Here is a 23,041-nt window from a genome sequence, read left to right on the forward strand (position 1 = left end):
GTTTAGAATTAATTGCAATAGAAACTGTTTCAGATCTTGTCATGCAAAACACTTTAGGTCAAACCTTTGCAGTTGGTAACTGGGTGTGGATAACACTTTGTCCAACAGCAGCCTCACAGAGTTGCTGCGGTAATTTGATAGTTTTGGTCAATGGGATATTGGTTCTGCCATGACTGGGTACACCAAAGGAACAATAACTCGTTTCTGGTTGTGGTCTTTGTCTTATCGACTAACTGTAGAGGGAGAATTCCTGGACTTCATTCCAGTTGCATGTAAATACTGGGGTGCTGGCTTCTCCATCCCCCTCCTCCACTGTTTTATCAGGATTGTCAGTCAGGGTCATTTCTCAATATCCCTGTCCATTGCTATGCTGTTACAGGGAGCGGCGCATTTTAATTCACCCAGGGATTCAAGGACACAAGGGCAACAATACAAGATGCACATTTTAATCCAAGAAAACAGAATACATTTGAATTTCAATGGATTAGATTCAAGTGTTGCTCATTTAGAGTGCTGATAAGATGGCCCTGCGTTTGCTCTCAAGCATTTTCTTAATATATATTCCTTTAGCCTGATGAGGTATTTCTATTATTTCCTCAAGAGTACAGTAAAGATGCTCAGAGAAGGAAAGGCTTCAGGATAATACATTCTGCCCATACTTTAAATTCTCTGCACTTATACTGTGCTATATACACCCCATTACAGCAACCTTCAAAGGCTTGACTTTTCACACAATAGTATTCCACCTTCAGCAAAACCCCACATGCAAAGATGAGATGAAATGGTTACTTACGGAATGGGCCGACTGGAATGGAGAGAAAAATTAAGAAAAAAAATGAATATGAGATGAGTTTGACTTGAAAACGCAAAATGGACTCGAGCACAGTTGTGGCCTGCATGGATAATGATAAATTAAATGGAAATCAAAAGAATGGATTTCAGAATGTTCCATTTAACTTTCAAGTGACTGAAGAATAAATGCACCCTCAAGGTATTTGAATATGGCCTTTACATCTCTCCGCCTAGACTAGACCACAGTGCCAATAAACACTCGTTGCCATTTTTATTTATTAATAATGCAGCTACGTTTTCAGAGTTTGTTAAACTTATTCCACCGACAGCTGTCAAATAATATAATCCATAGGGATTACTATCGTTCTCTATAGGGAATGCATTTTATTGATTTTATTGAAAAAAAAATAAACATCATATGCAGCAATCTTTTATTGCACAATGTTGACATATCAGTCTTCCTGTTGCTTGGCAGCTTTAAACGTTATAATGCATGCACAGTGGTTTCAGGCTGCTGAAATTAAGGCTTGATGTCTTTTATGATCTATTTCAAAGGCAGGTTGGCCAGGGTGATTTATACCAAAAAATTGAAAAATATTAAGATTATGGAAGACATGGAATATTTAAATATTTATTTAAATAACCCAATATCTATGGACACAATAAAGGCTTTCCACAAAAGAGTATTTATAAATACATTTGGCTAGGAATATAAAGAGGTTATTTTACAACACAGTCAACTGGATCAGTAGTGGTTTACAGAATATTTGATAGCAAACCGTAAAATTAAAAATAAGACATTTTTACCAATCTATTTTGACCAATTTCCTAAGAAAGTCTGGTAGTTCATAGATTTTAAAGCCTGGATAAATCAAAGCTTTGACTTAACAGCCACTACTTCACCTCTGACCCTGTACCTTTTGGTGGGTTTGCTCTGCAAATTAGCAAAATGTCTCTAAGAAATGGACAACTATGATAAAATCCTGGGTTTATAAATTGTTTCTGGCAGGTTGGTCAAAGTTTTGATTTACAGTGCCTTCCAGATTTATTCACACCCCTGATAAAATGGGAAAAACATCATAGAGCAAAATTACTTATGGACTGGCCAAAAATCGACTAACACTGTAATCATAATAACATTGCACAATGCAAAGTTATATTCCACACAAAAGAAATTGAATTCCAGAACACAAGACGGCCATAACTATTCACACCTCAAGATCAATTTAAATAAAACTTAACAAAACTAAACCTACGGTAACTTTCTGCTCTTCGAGGCCCCTTAATCTACGTTGGAAGAAAACGTGACAATTTTAACATTCAGGAGAACATGCTGCATCCAGATTACAACCAGAGAGCTCTCCGACACCATGAATCCAAAGGAAACGGTTGGAGATTTCCAGTACACACTGGCACCTTCAGGATACAAACTGTCAAAAACTACGAGCAGAAATTGCCTGCTGAATGTGACCTTCATAGCTGGGTTGAAAGAGATAAGCCTCGTCTGATGTTTAACTACAAAGGGGAAGACTCAGACTTACCAGGCCTCATTTGAATGACCAGTGCCTACATTTTATGGTCAAATGAGACCATAATCAGAATATGATTGAATGAAAATGAGCTTTTTGGACATGCTCATCATTGTTTTGTTTAGAGTGAGAAAAGATGAGGCTCATGTTTTGAAACCACTCATGCCCACGGCAAAATACTGTGGGGGTCTGTTATGTTTTGGGATTGTTTGGCATCTAAAGGTCCTGGAGTACTTGTCAAGGATATCATGGACTGCAATGTGCCAGGATATTCTGGCCAAACATCTGATTTTCTCTGTCAAGTAGCTAAAACGTGGCTGAAAATGGATATTCTGACATAACAATAATTCGAAGCACACATCCAAAATGACAAAAGCTTAGTTAACTGAACACAAAACAAATGTTCTCGACCGGTCATCTCAATCTCCAGACCTCAATCCAATTGAACATTTGTGATTTTAACTCAAGCTGGCAGGTTCACTAATGGAAACCAAAGGGTCCCGAAGATCTTAAGAGTAATTCGTCATGGAGGAATGATCATAAATACCTCCTCTGAAGTGTCAGCACCTCATAGCACAGTACAGGTGTCTAGGCAGTGTAAAGCCTGCCAGACTTTCAAAATACAAACGACAGGGGTGAGAATAAATGTGACTCTGTGTTTACTGGAATTTATTTACAATATGACTTTGCTATGCATAATGCATTTAAGATTTCTGTATAACACATTCATAATGTTTTAAACAGGAATTTATATACGGTATGATGTCATTATTTTTTCATCAGGAGTATGAATAAACTTGGAGGGAACCGCAGTCAGTGAAGTCAGTGAAGGGTCAATGAACACAGAAATATCTTTAAAGAAGGGTCTCAGTTTTTAAGTCTCTTAAGGCTGCATCCCCCTCGGTTGTGTCTGCATGCGTCTTACCATGTACTTGGAGCGTGCCCGAGGCCTCTGCTTTGCCCACACTGTTTTCAGACACGCAGGTGTAGGCGCCTTCATCTTCCGCGCGCACCTGAGTAAGGCGCAGAGTGTTGTCGCTTCGAATCTCATGCCTTCGGAGGCCCAGCCAGAACAGGATGGAGACACAGCAGAAAAGGAGTAGGTTAGCAGATTTAATTACCCAGGCAGAAATATGCTGTTTTTACTACATATAACTTTTATTTGACCACATTTTAGTACCACAGGAAATCATTGTTTTTGGAATCTATTTTTTTTGCTTTGGTCAAGATTCTGTGAGCTGAGGGAATTCTTAAATACATTATTCCCTTTCCTGACGGGAAGCATACAGTGCAAAGTCACCTTGCACGTTAATCTACTGACTCGACCAGAAATCTTCCATTAGCTTCTACAACACGTCTATGCAGGAATCTGTTAAAAACAAGGGATCTAGTCACTGCAGTCTTATTCTGCGTGAATCCTTCATTGCTAAAAAGCAACTTTTCAATTATTAAATGCAACACCTTACTGTTGTAAATTGCTCAGGAATTATGTGTCTCAATATTGGACAGTCCTGGGCCTTACCTTAAAAGGCTAGACTCTATTGTGCTGTACCGTATGGAGGATTGGCTAAGGACCAGTGTGAGACTGTGATGTTCATGTAGAGTTGTATTCACACCTACGCCTCCACAGGAGAAAGTGTTGATCTTTCAGCTTTATTTTAAAACCAGAGCTCAGCACCCAACCCCCTGAAGCGAAGCAAAGACACTGCAGTGTCTTGGGAGAACTGGAGTATCAGGTGGCATTGTTTTTCACACCCCTCCTCACACAGAACACACTGCCTTCTGGTCAAGACGATACAGTATGTTTATGTTTAAAAAGAAAAGCAGTACATATTGAGCCAAATTAAAAAAATGATTGATAAAAGAAAAGGATCTTCTTAGATTTTCACCAGACACTGTCCACCATTCTACAGCTACCGACATGGACAAGAAAGCCTTTTAGGATCACAGAAAGATTTTGTGCAGTTTTGAACAATGACTCATTTACAAAAAATGTTACACTAGTATACATTTTCCATTACATTTCTATAAAAGCTGATGTAGAAAAAGTACTGGGTGCTTAAGAATGCTTTTCTAATTGACCTTTTCCGAAATGGTAATTTAATTTGTGTGTCATCTCAGTATAAAACATTTTACTATAGCACTATTTATCATTTTTAGTATGTGTAACTTGTCCAGATAACAAAACATTTCCTGCCCATAAATCCCTTTATTTCACAATACCAGGAACTACATAGTGTTTTTTCATTATTGCAGACAGTGTCAATAAATTAAGTCTCCCAGCTATAATTTATTTCACCACTCCAACTAAAATAAGAATGACTTCTAATTTGTAGAAATATGTATTGTTGAAAATCGATATTTAAGCTTTACAGTTCCAGAAACAAAGAAATGCATATGTACAAAGGCACATACAAAATATGTACAGTATGTGTGCAACATGACATAATCCCTGCAAATCGAAAATGGGAACAAGAGGAAGTGTTGTAAATGACACTGAGTAAAATGGGTATTCTAGTAAAAATAAAAATAACTGGCACAAACTATAGATACTAGAAAAAGGAGGGTAATACAAATATAAATGACTACACACCACTCCGACAATCAATTTTTTTACATTTAAAGGAAAAAATGCATAGCAATATTGATGGTTAGCAAATTAGCAAGTGAGAAGCCCCCAGGTGACTCAAACAGTAGAGGCACCTGCTCAGTGTCTCGAACCTGCAGCCTCAACCTCTGTCTTCTCACGAATTGACAGTACAAGGCCGCCCACAAGAGGTGACTCACAAGTGGTTCAGTGCCACTGAGGCAGGGCTGAGAGAGATCTGGCGAACAGTGACCCCCCTGACGTCTGGAAAGCCGGCATTGAGGCCGCCAGTCACCACGACCTCTCCTGTCCGTCTCCGTGCAACTCGCAATGTGCCAAATGACCCAATGACCATGCAGCTGGGTGTGTCTGAGCCTGTATGTCTCATTCAGCTGATAGCATGTCCACTCATGCCGTAGGACTGCCTACCATGAAAGCACCACAACTGGCAGGCCTATCAATCAGGCTGCTGCCATAACAACAAGGTATGGACAGAAATCTATTCCACCTGTGCATATTTAAGAACTGCCCTGGCGATACTACTGTGTTGACTCTTAAGAGTTCTGTTCACCTGGTCACCTGCTTCGGTTTTTCCCGTGAGCTTCCTTTTTTCGACCCAAGTTTCGCTCATGACTTTCGCCCTTGGATCACCCTCTGGCTTGCTACGTGTGCTTGCTCTGCCCTCCGAGCTTTGCTTCCTCCTCGGTTCTCTGATTTTTTTGATTCTCCTTTGGCTTTTTTGATTTCGGGTCTTTACGGGTTTCGACCCTTGTCTGCTCACTTGGCCTCGGACTACGTTCTGCTTGCTTGTCCGCTCGGCTTGGCTCCCCGGCTCTTCGCTTACCTGCCATGGGCTCCTGTCTTCGATTCCAGAGCTCTGGCTTTCTTGTAAGTACAGGTACATTACAGCAGAGCCTTACAACAGCTGGCAATGTCAGGTTGGTAGGGGTGCGACATTTTAAAAATGGATGAATGTCATTTTCCTAGATAAAAAGCGGGTCCTGACACGGACTCACCTCCCACGGGGCAGCTCTCCCTCTTCCTTGCGCCAGCGCACCGTGGGGGTGGGGTCCCCCACCACCTCGCACAGGAAGTCCAATGAGTCCTCCGCTAACACCACCTGGTTGACTGGCCGCCGGACGAACGTTGGCCGTTCTGCGAGGAACACCAGAGAAGAGTCGACCACATCATAAACAGCGCCCGGGAAATCAGGATTTTTAAATCTGCCTGGACATAGAGCAGCTAAGGCACAGAACATCATTTTTGTGATACTTACCAAACACCACCAGCTCAGCGGGGTCACTGTCTCTCTCCCCCACCATGTTGGTACCTACACACACATACATGCCAGCGTCGCTCTTTCGTGTGTTCGAAATCATCAGCTTGCCCCCTCGGATCTGAGACACAGCGAAAAAAAAACTCTTAGACGAGAACTGTTGCCTCTCCAATATTTCGATCCTTTATATCAAATAAAAGAAAAAAAGACAGTGGATTTATTCATTGAATTCATTCTAAATTGTGCTCGCTTCAGAATTGCCAATGACACCATGTTTGACACCCTGAATAGGTTTTAGTTAGAATTTTATTTAGTGCACCTTAAGTTTATACTCAACAGTTTTTTTCCCACATATTAAACATATATGTGGCAGTTTTACACTTAACATTTTGAGGGACATTAGAAAAACCACAATATGGTTGACAGTTTTACAGTTCTTTGCCTTTTAAAGAATACTGAGAGACACCCTGGCCTTCTACTGTCATCAGTGAGCACAATGCAAGACAGAACAGAACCCCAACACTTCCTGAGAAAATCTGAAGCCAGGCTCACTGTGATTCGCTCGTCCTTGTCGTTGACCCGGATGTTGTTCCTCTTCCAGGAAATGGTTGGCTCTGGGTGACCCCGGGGAGGAATGCACTCCATGACCGCCGGCTCCCCTGCTGCCACCACCACGTCACTGGGCGCTTGCCGGAAGTCGTCTCGCAGAACTGGTGGGGGAAGACAGAAACAGGTAAGACACTGTGGGAGACGCTGCAGCTCTAGAGCAGGGGTGGGCGGTCCTGCTCCCGGAGGGCCTGTGCGTCAGCAGGCTTGTGTTCCAGCTCGGCTCTTAACAAGCTCAAGAAGCTCATTTTTGGCTTAGTTATGGATCTATAGGCTTCAATGTTACAGCTTCTTCCTTCTCTTCAGGTGCTTGTGGTTTGGGAAGACCTAGAAATCCTGTAGACATTGGAACTCCAGAGTCAGGGTTCCCCACCCCTGCCCTAAAGGCTGTACAGAGGGTGTTCAGACTAGTTTTCCATCAGAAGGGAACACCACACTTTGGCAGACTAAAGGAACTGAATCCTTCTAAGCATGGAACAAAGGGGATTATTTGGAAACGTGATTCAGATATTCAAAACCTTGAAAGGCATTGACTGAAGTCCGATCAGGAGACTTTTTCATGATTAGCAGCAATACAAGAATCGAGGGGCAAGCATAAAATAGGTTTAGGAACATTCAAGACAGGAAAGGGGGAAAGGCTCTATTTAGAGAGCTCTCCAGTGACATGGCTGAAGTTGATACTGAGGATTCCTTCAAGAAAAGGACAGATGGAAGAACTGGATCACACTTATTGCAGCAAAGCGAGCAAGAAGGCAGAAGTCACCCATAAACTGTGGAGTTTCGATTATATATAAATATATATTGGATCAAGGGCTGGGAGGTAGAGGGGTGAAGAGTAGAGCAATGCATTGACTTCAGAACCTAGTCAAGTCTTCTTCTAGGTCTACTGTCATAGCAAGGCAGGAGAATAGAGAGCAGGAGCTGTAGAAAACCAGTGGACGCTCAGGAAAGATAAGATACAAAAAAATGGAAATGTGAAAGACTTGTAATAGTGACTTTTTTTAATACAAGGTTTCTTTACTGTGTTTTAGGAAGCAGATTTGAGCTGTCTTTGCCTTTCCCTGAGCTCAGAATTTGGAGAAACTCAGTAAAAAGGTTTGTTTTTGTTTTTTTCCACAGACCCCAAACTCAGGCCCTCCCTCTGGTCTCAATTAGCTCCCTATCCCTGTGTTTGGTTGCCTGTCTGTTGACTCAACCATCAGGGCCTATAAATAATTAACACTTTCCACTCCAATGCAAACCAGATTAATAATTTAATGTCACACACACTCTCCTTCCCCACATTCTCAGATCCACACACACACTCTTACTTTTAAGACTGTCTGCCCTTTCCCCCCCTCTCAAAACTTCAGATGTACCTCCACGGCTGATTTTATCGATACAGCACTCCATCGACATTTTTATTTTCATTGGAGTTTATCAAGATTTCAGGAAACTAAAGCTCTAAAACTAAAAGTGTAGTATATATATATACCTACACATTTCCCCAACTCCAATCATGCTATGTAATTTGTTTAACTCTTCACATGAAATTTATGTATATGTGCCTGTGACACACCACCAAACAGGGCTTGAAATGTGAAACAGTTCATAGTAATCTTCTCATATCAATGTCTTCAAAATCAATTATTTCAAATATTACATTACAGCAGTTCCTTGCTAAATGCTGGAAAATTCATCTCCTACATCCATTCTATAATTACATGTATTGATTTTACTTAATGTGTACCATATCAGAAACATTTATGTTAGAAACACCGCGTAATCTTTACTTTCTGCCTCAATATGGTCTAAAAACACCTGGAAATGCAAGCCTTTGGCTGCTAAATAACTAATAAGAAAGCAAAACTATCACAACTTTTCAACACAACTTGTGCTTGTCAGATTAAGTGATCTGCAATTACTACTAACTAGTCTGTATAATATGCTATAAATTTAACATAATATTCAGAATTCAGTTTTAAAATGTTCTTCTCATTAAGCCTTATCATAATAAATTCAGAGCTGATTCAAAAAACATTTGAATACCCCAGATTTCTGTGCCTGGAGGCCCGAGTTCAAATCAGTTTCAGGTTTCATTTAAAACAAGCTTACTGTCTCAGATAAGTAATCAAGCACATTGGTCCCAGTCACTATCCTGAAGGTCCATACCGCTAGTTTTCATTAAAGTCAAGTTTAATTACCTCACTAAATTAGGTAATTAAATTAGGCCTTAATTCAACTAACAGATTTCTTGGTTGCCATATTTGCAAGGGTGTTTTCTATTCAGACATCTGGAATTTTATTTTAAAATAGTAAAGGTCTTTGACCTTCTACATGTTTAAGAGCGGAAAGCAACAAGTTGAAATTAAAACTGTCATTAGCTCGGTGAAGGGCTGAATTGTGTAAATGAAACCCTTCAGGATCAGATTTGGGATGCAGTGCCTAGTAGACATTACTTTACCCCAGTAGAAACAGCTCACTATTCAAGTAGTCAGGTAACAATTCTATAAGATTCAACAGAAGAGATTCAAAGGACAATTGAGACTGAGTGAAATAAGCTCATGAAATAAGAGACTCATTATTCTGACTGCATAAAAACCTGTTTTTATCCTAGTGTCATGGCCACAGATCTCATCAACGCAATCAATACAAGTTCTCCTGCTTAAGAATTACATAAAGTAAGGATTGATTTAAACACTTGTAGACACAAGGAAGCTCACTTGAAGAAAAGAAGATTTTAGTACATCTGGAAAATATCAGACTGAACTTTCTTTCAGTAGATTCTGCTGACTTCATAATTGAATCTTTGAAGAAGCTCATTCGATATTAGCACATTAAGGCATGCAAATGATTTATTGATAACCTAAAACTGCAGGACACAGACACTTTAAGAGTACCACAGCATGAGTTAAGACAGCCTGACTATATTGATTATATACTGATCATCAGCAGATTGTTGCCATCATTGTCAGTTTTGAGAATCACACAGATCAAACTGCTTAAATGCAAGACACGAGCAAATGTCTGTAAAAAACAATCACTGTACGTTTTTACTTTTCTAGAATATTTGCTTGCAAACCAACAGATTACAATCTGTACAGAAGTATACAGATTTTAATAGACATCTCCAGTTTTAGTGGATTCTATGTATATAAGATTTCATTGTATTATGCTGACATTGAGAACCAAACTGATATTCAAGTGCCCAACAGATAAGACGAAAAAGCAACAAGAAGAAAAAACCCTTTTCCCTGTAGTCCTAAACGATACCAGACGATACCTGTAGTTCTAAACGATACCAGACACAGTGATCCCTATGCTTGTTAACAGGTTTTTCAAATGAAGCAAAGGTGTGACTAATTATGTTCACAGTAAATACAAAGCGTTGTGCAACAGAAGCTTGCTTTTAAAAAAGGAGTTACAAAAACGATAATGCAGAGAAATTAAAAATTGATCAGCCTTCGACAATGCTTTCCTAAATACCATCCTACTCTTGTTACTGAAATAATGTTATCATTATTCACTTCAATTCAGATAGTAGTTTGGTTAGCAAGAATGAAAAGTGCACAACAACATAATCAGAGTGTATCTTCTTTTAGTCTGTTCTACGCAAAGGCAGATGCATTTGTAGAAGGTAAAGCACAGAAATACAGGGACCACAAAATATAGCTGCTCTTTAGAAAAGTCTACCATCAAGAACTATGTATGGGTAGTTCAGAAACCACCCTTGATGAGATACACCTTGTGAAGCACGTGCAATAATTACAGTATACTGTCATTCCCATATGCTCACACAATGAGTGAACCTGTCGATGAAGATATAAAACCTAAAACACAGGCGTGTACTTTACTGATCTGCAGGCAGCGCCACACTTGTCATTACTTCAAATTCTGCCCCTGTCATAGATGCCCAAGTCTCTTCCTGCAACACTCCCTTCTCCAAAGGTGAGGTACGACTAGAGGATAATGGGGTTGCCCTCTACGGCAGGTGGAGCCGAGTCAGTCTGTCTGTTCGAGAAAGTGCTCCGAGATTCAGAGTGTGTGTTCGGTGCGTGTGCCGGGGGAGGGCGATCATTAGGAGTGAATTACAGAGCTAATGTCACCACAATGTCACCGCAGCAGGGAAAGGCATGGCCCTGGCTGATTAATGGGTCCGTCTCCTTTTAATGAAGAGGAAGCCACACCAACGAAATGGACAGATATTATAACGTGAGGGTTTGGGAGAAAAAGTGCTTAAATTTTTAATGGAGGCTTGTCACCTCAAGTGATTGTCTCCAATGATGTGAGGGTAGCCAGAGCTTCCTGTCAGCCTCCTGCTGCTGTCTTCCAAGGGGAAATTACACCTATAATAAATCAGCATTTAGATTCACTGGTCTCGGCACTGTGATCTAAATGTTAGTGAAACGTCAAAGAGAATACAGTACTAGGCAACAGGACACAGCACCTTACAAATATCTTATAACCATGTTTGAAAAACATATACTTTTGATTCCTCAGATTGGCCATACTGTATGTCTTCCCACGCATTATATGTTTTTTTTTTAATCTGGAGTCACATTCTCACGATCGCTATTCAACAATACACAATCTTGCTGACTCCAAAGAAAGTTTAACCTCCAAAGAATCAGAAAAATGCAAGGAAAAACCATGTGGTCTTTGAGCTCAGAAACAACCTGAAAGGGCAATCCTCTGGGCAATTCCTGGGCCCCAGTGACGAAGAGGAAACAGCAGACAGGACGCCCCGACTCTTCAAACCAAGAGGCACTCTGGTCCAATCAGCCCAACTTCATTAACCAATAAAACCAAGGATCACAAACAGTAACACAATCTGAAGATTATTTATAGAAACATCCTGGTTGGTTAACAAAGGGAGAACCCAGTTTTAGTGCCAGGAAGTGACAGAGGCTCAGAGAGGCTGTGTCGGTCTGTCAAGACCGATACCAGTCCTTATGCTGAAGTCTACAGCCCTGCCTCCTGTTTGCCGTCTGAACTGGAAATGGAGAAGGGATGAGGGGCTTGATTAGGCATTGGCAATTACCCACAAAGCCCTGGGGGTGATTGGCAGATTAAGCTTGTGCCCTCTGACCCTGATCTGAGGCCCCAGGGGACCCCTTGTGCTGACTACAACAAAGCCTGTGTAATCCCCCACTAGTCCCCCATCCACTTCAATTAAGATGCTACCTTCACCCCATTGGTGGTTTTGGAGGGGCTTCTCTAACAAATCCCTAGACATCCCTTGCAACCCCCCCCCCTCCTTCCCCGTCAAAAAATCAATTTCTCATCCCATACCTTCGTTAATTTTTTAGTAGGGTCTTTTACAGAGTAAACAATCACCTAAAACATCCATCTAACTGTCTAACTATCTGTCTGTTCCACGTAGGATACCTATCCATCTGTCTGCATCTCCACAGATGTATCTAACTGAGAAGCTAGCCACCTATTTGCATGGCTGCTTTATTCAGATAATTCAGATAAAGGGGTACGTTCTATGAATTCCTCCTTAAAAACAACTGTAAATAACAGTCTAAATCTTAAAAGTCCTAACAAAATTAGCTGGCAGGCTTCTGCAGATACTGTACTGTATATTTCTTTGCCCGTTAACATCATCATCAGTCTTTTGATCAAGTGTGCTCTCTTTCTGTCAAGCTTTTATTAATAGATCAGTTGTGTTTTTATTTGACATAAATGTTCAAACACCGCAGCGTCTGATGTTGAATTAAAAATACATTTATGAGCCTTGAAATTCCCCCCTCCTGCTTCCTGCTTTCTCTGACAGCTTTCACAATTTTTACCACTCAGGAATATTGAAATCTCCAAGACTATGACAAATCATCTTCAATTGTTGCTGAGAGGTTTACAATTCAGATCTCTTGTTGGGATTTGTGGTGGTCATCTGTCAATCTGCCTATTCCCATCTCTACATAATATTAAGCAATCTGTCAGAGTCTCTCAGCAAAGATGGGCTCAGGCGCAAGTGAAAGCCGAAATCGGAATTCTCCATCATTCCCGAAGAAAATAGTTCTTCAAAAATAATTAATTTCATTTTTTACACAAAAGTCCAGAAGCCTTTTGATTATCTGTTAATGAGGTCTGTGTTCTAATTAAACAATAACAAACAAATATAAATAATAAACTTTTAGATGTTTCAGTTTCTGGTTATATTGAAGAATGGCATGGTGGAGCAGTTGTTAGCAATACTGCTTACAGCACTGGGGCTGTAAATTCTCCCTGTGTTCACCTGGCTTTCCTACAGGTGCTTCTGTTGAGTGCAAAGCCATACGGCTGGGTTAACTGGCCCCGGTGTGAGTGTGCGTGTGTCCCTGTTTGTAGCTGCGTTTGTTAAAAATGTCCCAGAGCCATCAATAGTCAAACGAAGAGTGACATGTTTGTGAAGTTGAAAAAGAGAACCAGTCAACATATGTTAAGTCTTGTCAGAGTTCAAAAGTAAAAAGTTTTGTTGCTCTATTTTCTAAGATCATCTAATTAGTGTGACAAGGCAGATGGTGGTGCTTGATTAATATCAGCTGTTGTGCAAACATAAATCTGGGTGTCATTGACATACAAATGGGAGCTGATTTCATACCTAAAAAGAATCAGGCTGAACACTTAAGAGAGAAACTGGCCCAAACCATGCTTTTGTAATGGATGAACAACACTTGACTTGAACAGATTGTTTTTTCGTGTCAGTTGGGTAGGATTTAAACCACAAATATTCAGTTCAAGTAACACCAACAACTCCCTCCGATCTAGAAAGAAAAAACAATACAGTACACACTCTAATTAGTTTCGAAGTTTCAAAGGTCTAGCAGGACCAGCAGGACAAGAATGGTTAACAAAATCCAGAGTCAGCAGATCATGAGCCAATCTAATTACTGCTGTTCCGGTACTAGGCATTGATCCAACGCCAGAAAACATAATCTAACATAATGCAAAAATGTAGAAAAATTCAAGATAACTACTTAAAGCATAACATACGACGTCTCCTGAATCTGCTCCATTTTTTGTTTTCCCATTGAGAGGGAGCGTCTGCCACTGGGAATTTGCCCAACATTCGATGAACCCAGTGCTCCTTTTCAATATGCAATCTTCTCACAGAGCCCTCAAAAAACCCAGCTTCATTGCAAGAAGCAAACAGCTAAGACAAACAGACATGAGACACACAGCCTTACAGGTTGGGAGTGACAAAGCAACAGGAGCTGAAAAGAACTTCTGCCCTCCCCCATTCAAAAATCAATCCTGTGCTTCATCATGAGGTTTTTCAGCACAGATGGACACTCTAAGCCTCTGCATCTGTGGGTGGGGGGCGCTTGAACACACTCCACTTTTATCAGATTTAAAGAACCGGATTCTGCAACCGTCCCGCCAAAAACACAGTTGGCATTCCAATAGAGACACCCGTCTTACACCCGTCCTCTGATTAAAATAACCCCGTTCGAGTAATTCCTCCCGCACAAGATACATTCTACTCATAGTTCATATTAAATGTGAAACATGAAAAACCGATGTGAGGGCCAACTGATCCACTAACAGGCCCATCAGACAGTGGCAGATCCACCCTGTGAGAGAGTCAACCATTGAAGTTGGGGTGAAAATGAAATGAAATGGTAAATGAAAATGAAAATGGTGTGTTAAATGGGGGCTCCGTAGGCTGTCTTTGTGGATCCCTGGTTGACTACGTCTTTAATTGAGCAAGCAACAGGCTCACAGATATAGACTGTCCACACAGCCAGATGGCAAACATTTCATTGTCTTTGTTTTTTTCCCCTGTTTTATTTTCTACTAAAGAATAAAAAGATAACTATGCATCTATCCACTGACCTATGCATGGAATTGGCATTAACTTTATTTTTTGAACACCAGCCACAAGCACATCAATCAGATGATAATGCTGGTTTTTATATTATTATTTTTTCTCCCTATTCTGTATCAGAGATGAAAACATATTCTTTCAGAGATACGTCTGTTGTGACATGTACTCCACATCTACTGTATGTTTTAACTTCATACTGTGGGGACTCCCATCGACTTCCATTCTGTGTACTATTTTAAAGTTGAATATTGTTTTGTGCTAGGTTTCACACTTTTACATTAAAATTTTAAAAAATGGCAATTTAAATTGTGGAGATGTTGTTATTTTTCCAGGAAAGAATAGTTTTGTGTGCACAAACCCATACACGTAAAACCCCCCTGGTAGTTTAGAAGAAAATACAGTGGGAACACAAAACATGCTCAAAAAGCAGATGTATTAATGTTTTCTTTATCTTACTGGAATCCAGTGGGATGTTTTCACTGGAGCTTGTGGTCTTATGATGCTGAGCCTTTATAATGGGTCCTATGAGATATTAAAGCCTTCTATTGGTTAGCATCTCCAACCAGAATAAATGAATAAAGCATTTTCAGTGTATTAAAAGACTGTTTCTCCCTGCTGTGTTGATTTGCACTGTATATCATGAAGCAAACGAGCTGCCGACAAGATACTGAGCGGTAGTCTCCAGAGAAACAGTTTGGAAACCTTGTTTTTGCATGAAGCAGTATTCCATGATGATTGCAAATGACTACCCAAAGTACAAATCGGATAACTTCGGATCAAATCAGATCATCTGATTGCTTGGCAAAGCACCAAAACAAAACTTGGTTAAATAAAACTAGCAGAGAGCACGGCTTCCAAACAGACCCAGTGCAGGTGAAGAGCAACCATATGTGGGCATTGATGCATCTTCCACATGCACTTCGGCTCCTGATACATCATGTGCGTTCCAGTCATTTTTTAGACCGTATATTAGGCTTTGACATGCAAGGTGGAGCTTTTACCAGTTGCTGGCCCGATTTTTGCTACCTGGGGACTAGTATTCTCCTATTACTCCAGATAATGGGGGATTATTGGTATACGCGCAGAAGGCTGAATGCCCCAGTTCAGGGGCATCCTAGTATTACTGTGCACAGCTGTCACAGTGGAACTGGGCCCCCCGAGCTGAAACCTCCTCAGACTCGAGGGTAGTTGGGGGGGGGGGTGCTTGGAGGCCCGTGGTGCCTGGACATCTGTCCCTCTCTGAACGACCCCCCCCACTCCCAAAAAATGATCAAAGAGATCCATGCTGGATAATGAGGCCTGTACCGTAGCTGGAAGCAGGGGGCTCGCCTGTGCAGGCTGGCCAGAGATTGCCTCGGGGGCTTCAGTGGGAAACCACCACCAGGTCCTCATACTGGAGTGATGCCTTTTTTTTGTTTCCTGCACGTGTGTGTGTGTGTGTGTGTGTGTCTTTGTTCCCTCATTTGCATGCTGCCTGAGATGTCACCAGAGTCCACTTTGGAGGCAACAGCTGGGGTGTCTCCTCTGCCTATATCTCAAACTGCAGCTGAGTGTATGTGGATGAAAAGCATCACGTCTCCAGATTTGTGTTTGGACGGTACATGGAAAAATATGTGTGCATCCTGTTATTGGCTCACTGTCGCAATACGGAAGGACAAAAAACTTTGTTGTCCTTATTTTTTAATAATATATATCAGATATGTTTTTGAATTATTAATAGATTTTAAATGTTTGACAGTATCTGTCCAAAAGTCCACATTTTTCAAAATTGGATAAAGCAGATCATTGCTCCAGGGACTGTTCTACTTACACTGTCATCTTCACTAAAGCAATGAACACATTTATTTGACTAGACATATGTTAGGGGTCATTTAAGATAAAAAAACATTACTTATGTGGGACAAAAAATACACTGCATCTTACATCTTAGACACAGGAATTACAACATCAAGTGTGCATCATATTTACTTAAAACCTCCACTAGTACTTTCGATGATTGTAGCAGCTTTAATTGGCTTGTTGTCAGTTGTTCCTCACCGAACAGCATTATGTTAGATCCTGCCCACACATCCATAAAGCTCAATGGCTACTTTCTCTACTCAAGAACACAAATCTATCAAAATTAACTGTTATTTCAGAAGAAACAGCTACAATTTCAGAACACTACAGAACTTCATGAAGAAGGAAATACTCTGAATAAAAAGAGTAGACTCGTACGAAATGTCTCAGGTTTTTGCACAGTAGTGTATGTACTGCCAGTAAATCTGTTACACTTCCTTCCATGAACATAACTTGACATCTGAGTGCTCTACACAAGACTCCTCTATAAATTAAAGAAATTAATGACAGAAATGAGGCCTGACCGCAACAACAAAATCGATGAGACCTCATTTCTGGGCTTTCTGTGGCTTTAAGTGACCAGAAACCCCCTAGCATGGCCATCCTTTACACCTTAAAAACCCCAGCGTATCAGGCCTGACAATTGAAAATAATAAATTACACTTTGTCGTACTGACAAGTCACATGTGCATAGTGGGAGCTGAGGCTCATTATTGAGCCCCAGTGAGCTGTGGTCTCTGAGTGGGCTTGTCAAAAACTAGTCTTGCTTCTAGGGGCCTAAGGGGAGCTCAGCTGAAGTCCAAAAGCCCACGTTTGAAGCGTTGTTTCAAAGCCTCAAGCAACCCACACCCTTTCAGTGCACCTGCTTCAAACATAACCCCTGAAAGTCACCCATATTTCAGGCCTGAGGGGAGGCTGTCAGAAACCTCTGAGCAATCATCCTGCTCACATTCTACCGGGGATCATTTTGCCAAACTTTACACCAAAGCTCTCTGAGCTGATGAAAACCAAGCCAGGAAGAACACTAAGCCTTTAGAGATCTCTAGGCTTTACAAGTTTTAATCTCTCGCCATCAGGAATGCATACCTAGAAGTGTCCTTCTTGCAGCTAATCTATCAGAGATAATTACCCAGACGTCCTCATTAGAGAGATCCTGACTGTGCAAGTCTGGGGTTAAACCCTCCACCTTTCCAGCATGTGGTGCCTCTGCTCTGTGAAAAATTAATATCCCTGTTGTGACAAGGGCCCAGACATTGTTGCTTGTACTGCCAGTCAGGTCATACACTCTGTCTAGAGATAGATATCCAGTAGAAAGCTTAAGAACAGCCAGATTTTAAACTTTGCCAGGGACTGTATTAATGACTTTACGACAGTCCTCTGCAATACGTGCACTGCTTGATGTCCCCAGTGCAGAGGGAAAGACTATCCAAGTTCAACCTTTTCTTTGCCAAGATGGTTTTTCCTGAAGAATTCTCTTATTCTCTTATGTATGTGTAAATAAAATAATAACCATTTACAGTTTTTTTCTTTTCTTGCTTATGCTGTGTTTCTTGTAGGGCTTCAATTATCTCTGATTATGTTACAGATTGTAGACACTGATGTTTTATGGCATGATTTCAGGACTGATATAAATAATCTTTTTAATGGACTGTTTTTAACCCATGTGTCCTCTATAAATTGTCAACAAACATTGAATTCCAAATTGTAATCAACTGCAGATTAAAAAATCATAAGGGAATGAATTTCTCACTAATGACTGGCACTGTAGGCAAAGTATTAAATATATTTTGGGACTATGACAGAAAAAACACCTTTTTCAGCACACTAAAAGTTCAGTTTTGCACTAAGTAACAAAAAATGTGAATAAATATCTAGACAAAAAAAAATGAATTTCCAAAAATGCTTAAACAATCACAGATATGTGTAGATAATATCTTGAAAACATTATTGTTTTACAATGCAAGCCCCTTTTTCCTCCTAAATCTGTTCAGTTTTAGCATTTGAGGGACATAACTCAACATTTCTAAGAAACAAAAAAACAAAATTCTGTAGATTGACTAATTCCAACTTTATTGAAAGAAAAAAAATATCTAGTGGAGAGAGTGCGAATGGGCAAACGTATTTGGGATTCTGTGCTTTTATTTCTACAATTGAAAGTGTGGGACTGTGCAAGCACTGGCAACACACAGAAGCTCTCATGGCGGGATGTGGAAAGAGCATTCCGTTCTCTGTACGTTTAATATGTGATGAACTAGTGAGGATCAATCCAGTTTCACAGAAGGAGTAAAGGAGGGAATACTGAGGTTAGGTTTTTCGAATGGGATAAGCCAAAGAGAGGCAATTAAACGCATTCGATTAAAGAAAAGAAGAGGAGAAACAAGGAAAGAGACTGGATGACATTTAGACAGAGCCCGAATTCTCTTGATTCTCCAATACCATCCTACCATGTGCCATGTGGGCCTAGTCAGTGTGTGTAAACTGTGGACACCCCTGGCCTACAGGACAGAAGGCCCAGCAAAACAAATCAATAAAGAACAAAAGGGGACAAAAAATAGAAAAGCCTGCAATATTCATGACAGGGCTGAGGGAGCCCTATGGCCCCGGCTATTGTTCTTTTGTATGCAGAGCGGAGCAGCAGTAAGCCCATTACAGAGGTGGTCTAATCCTGTGCGTGTGGCCGAGCAGTGTACGAGCTAATAGAGCAATTGTCTGTGCAGAAAGAGGATTACTTTAATCTAGTAATAGTCCACATTCATTGCATTTAGGGGAAAATGCACAGGGTTTTTTTATAATCAGGTGAGCGTGGGTAGGAGGAAGGTCCCACCCTGGAGTATTTAGTTCCAGTTCTTTGGCCCATTCTGCATATGGTACTAAGTCACTGCCCATCTAGCTCAGTATGAAAAAAGAAATAAAGGAAAGAAAATGGCTCAATACCATTGATCGACAAACAATAGTCATGAAAAGCACAAGTTGCAAATCTTTTAGAATTTAACTTTTTTGTGCGTTTTATGCACACCAACCTTAACAAGTCTTCAACGTTGTTAACTTGGAGCCCTGACAAAAAATTTCTTGACATGCACGCTCGAGTTCCGTCACCTATATTGGAAAAATTATTCATTTATCGATAGTTATCTAGAGGGCTAATCCTTTTATTCAAGGCCATTAACATGTGGACCCATTCTTGCAGCAGGGCATCGTCCTGCATGAGGTAAAGTATATTACTCAAGGGTATAACAGCAGTGACTCACTTGGAAATTTGAACCCAAGACCTTCCAATACAAGGCCAGAGCCTTAATCACTACTCTACACTGCTTTCCTATACAATTCAGTGCATTCATTTATCTTCCCAATTTTATTCCCACGTGTTCTCAGGTCACCCTTTATGAAAACCCACATATCTGAACCGAAACTAATGAACAGATTTCAAATCAAATCCATGGAGACATATCGCAGCTAAACAGGCTGCGCAGTCCTGCTCCCAAACTCCTCAGTCTGGACACACCTTGCTACCGGGCAGACGAGATACGATCTCTCAGAACCTCTTAAACAGGGGGATTAAAGCAATTTACTTTTGTTCACAGAAGAGCTGTGTGTGAAGGAATGAACTGTTCTCTGGCATTACTCAGAGACAACTGCAAAGTCTTGCTTGACAAGTTATATGTAAACATCGCTTTAAAATTAGAAGGTTGTAAAGGGTAGCGAAGTGAAGCAGTTCTTCGCAGGAATTTCAGGAATGCTTAAGAAATATACCGTCGGAGGTCAGAAGCTTCCAGATGCACAGTACCGATGTTCTTTTCTGTTTCCTGGATAAATGCACTAGGAGTGTATAATAGAGTTGTGTTGGTGTATGAAGTTCACTCCATACTGTGTAGTGCTGTCTTTCCCCTCCCACAGTTATTAACACCACAGAGCACAACGCTTCAAAACAGACACTGCTCCACACTTGCGCCGTGGATGCCATCGAGTTATGAATATTAATCAATGGATCTGTGGTGGTGCAAATCTCCCGACTATTTTGGTCCCTGCCGTCACCAGCATGAGACAGCAAAAGAAAAGTTGCATCACCGCTTCCTAAAATGTAGTGGGCGTGCTCCTGGGTTTCACGGATTTGTAAAAAAAACACACTACCGACAGCACCAGGCGCAGTTCCAGAGCACGGCCTAGGAAAGCTTCTTCAGCTACCGCCTCAGTGAACAGCAGGTCTGACTGGGTTGTACTCAAGGCTGAGAGGGACCTGTATCAGATGCCCTAGAGCAGCACAACATTCCCAACTCACACGTGCTGATTTGCATGCTAGTCTGGCCCACGGCCCGGTCTCGTACTGCCTGTCGGGTCAGAAATCCATGAGGCTGGCACAGTAGCAACACTCACTCCCCTTCTACAATAAACCGCCCCCCTCCCCTCCCCACGAGGCCAGACTGCCAAGTTTTCAGGCACGTGACGCTGGGAATCAATCACCCCTGGAGTCACGGAGCATTCTCCTTCCACATTCCCACTTTTCAGCGCCCAGCACTCCTGCCAGCAGGCAGCCGTGCCGTCCACACTCTACCGGGAGCCAAGGGCCTCTTGCTGAGAGTCCACTTCCATTTGGCAGCGCGAAGATCGCGCGGAGAGCACTGCAGAGGTTCATAAAGAGAGCTTCAACGGGGATCGAGTTATCACCAGCTACGATCGGAAAACATTGCGTGGGAGAAGTGATGGGGGACGAAAAGAGAAACGGCCCAGGAAAGAACGGTGAACTGGAAAACAATTTCATCTAGTTCAGTGTGGGGAGCGCGATAAAAGACTGGACAAGAGCAGAAAATTCTCAAAATCAATCCTCCTACCTAGTTACTTGGATTCCTATCTTAGCTCTTTCATTAAGGCTAATTTAATCCATTAAATAATAAGATAATGAAGTGCCCGACTGTGTAGTCACACACAGTTCTTAGCTCTATAAACGTAGGTGGCCAAAACAGATAAAAGTGGCAGTGCTTTTATATCAGGCTAAATGCTACTAAAGCTCTTCTCAAAACCTGCTGAGGCTGGTAGAGCAAGATCCAGATTTAAACTCCCATTCTCCCGCCATTCCTTATTTCTGAAGTATCTTACGATAATGTAATAGAATACACTACGTCAGCGTTTGGCCGGAGCCACCGACCACAGACACCTTCAGCCAACTCCAACAACATCGAGAACGGCCAACGGAAACCAAACCCGAACGACAGAGGAACTCCAAGGACTTGACTTACAGGAACCATTTTGAAGTTTCAAAATATCACAAATCGGCTGCTTCTGCCACCACAAAGCAAATGTGGCTTATGTCAATTAAACAGCACATACCAGACAAGCTGACAGATGGAATATTCCAAAAACAATACCTGGGCTGCCTGCACCATTTCTGACCCTTAATCAAAAACGATTAAGCATTATCATGCTAATCACTTGACCATATGCATTACTTCTTTGTATTAGGACATAGGATAGTACCTTATTTAGGTGGAAATGTGAGGTGCACTATTACCACATTCTAAAATACATGTATGAAACACTAAAGGACCAGAAGTGGTGCAATTAATCCTCTAAGAAATTATTTCTGGTTATGCTGCAAACACTAAAAACAGGTCCATTCCTCTTTCAAGCCATGCTGTCCCTCAGACAGTTTGTCAAAGAGATGAATAGATAAAGCTTATTAAATATCGCTCTGTCACCATAAGTAGTGCAGATCTATAGCGTTAATGTAACACGATTAGTCACAACGGACAGACCAGAGGGCCATTGTTCTCAGTGCAGTGTCATCCATGCTGTAAATTTTAGTCACACAAAAGCCACACAGATGCACAGAGCCCTCATTAACCCAGGGGCACTTCTAAAGCTCTTCCTTCCACCACCTGTTGTCAAGAAAACTGTGTCTCCTCTTCCCCCCATAAACCCTTCTTCTACCCTCAAGCAACATGGACAGCAGCGTCAGCCACAGGGTTATTAACTTCAACCAGGTCTAATTAATTCATTAATCACAGCGAGGTCAGCAACCAAGGGGCAGGCTTTTCTTGTTAGCCTACTAATACAAGACTGGATGGCAGGAAAAAGTCACCAGTGGGCCACAGCTCCCTCATCTTCATTTTGCTCCTTTCTCCAGTTTTTGGAAGTTGGAGTAATTAAAGCAAATTATTAGCTCATTGGTTAAAGTATGTCATGGAGGAACTTTCAAAGATGGCATGCACGGTGGTACTTCTGGCCCTGCAAACCAGACTTTCTGATGGGTGCAAGCAATAGGAAACAAGGAACAGGTACAACATTTGGTCTGGGAAATCGTGTAGGTGTCATACAACAAAATCGGGGATATGGACTTGGATTCTGAGTCCAGACATAGGAAGTGCAGGTCATGGCTTCCGAATTATTTCATTTCTTCATAAAAGGTCTCTGAAAGCAGCTTTTTCAACATGGGAATTCAAGTTTTTTTCTTCTTGCTTTTTCTGATATTCTTTATTATTGAGGAAAGAAAAAGAGGACATTGCCTCCTGAATACTTCACTATTTTTAGCTCTGTGCAGATTGGGGCTGGAGTATAAATCTGCCTTCCTAGCAGAAATGTCTGTAGAACGTGGATAACATGGTTCAGCCTAAATGTAAACACTTTAC

The 23,041-nt window shown here is 41.2% G+C and overlaps 1 protein-coding gene across 4 annotated transcripts in view; it reads right to left on the reverse strand.

The window, feature by feature from the left end:
• robo3 (roundabout, axon guidance receptor, homolog 3 (Drosophila)) overlaps positions 1-23,041 on the reverse strand; it is a 177,264-nt gene that overhangs the window by 36,854 nt on the left and 117,369 nt on the right. For 3 of the 4 annotated variants that reach the window (XM_069182436.1, XM_015337675.2, XM_069182437.1), the window contains 4 exons: positions 6,737-6,894; positions 6,185-6,305; positions 5,925-6,063; positions 3,247-3,374 (listed from right to left, as the gene is read on the reverse strand). In XM_069182436.1, coding sequence (XP_069038537.1) covers positions 3,247-3,374; positions 5,925-6,063; positions 6,185-6,305; positions 6,737-6,894 — 546 coding nt within the window. Of the gene's footprint in view, positions 1-793; positions 806-3,246; positions 3,375-5,924; positions 6,064-6,184; positions 6,306-6,736; positions 6,895-23,041 lie in introns of all 4 variants that reach the window. The other variant, XM_015337674.2, reaches the window with a different exon arrangement.

The sequence above is a fragment of the Lepisosteus oculatus genome, chromosome 23 (assembly GCF_040954835.1).
Source record: "Lepisosteus oculatus isolate fLepOcu1 chromosome 23, fLepOcu1.hap2, whole genome shotgun sequence".
NCBI lineage: Eukaryota > Metazoa > Chordata > Actinopteri > Semionotiformes > Lepisosteidae > Lepisosteus > Lepisosteus oculatus.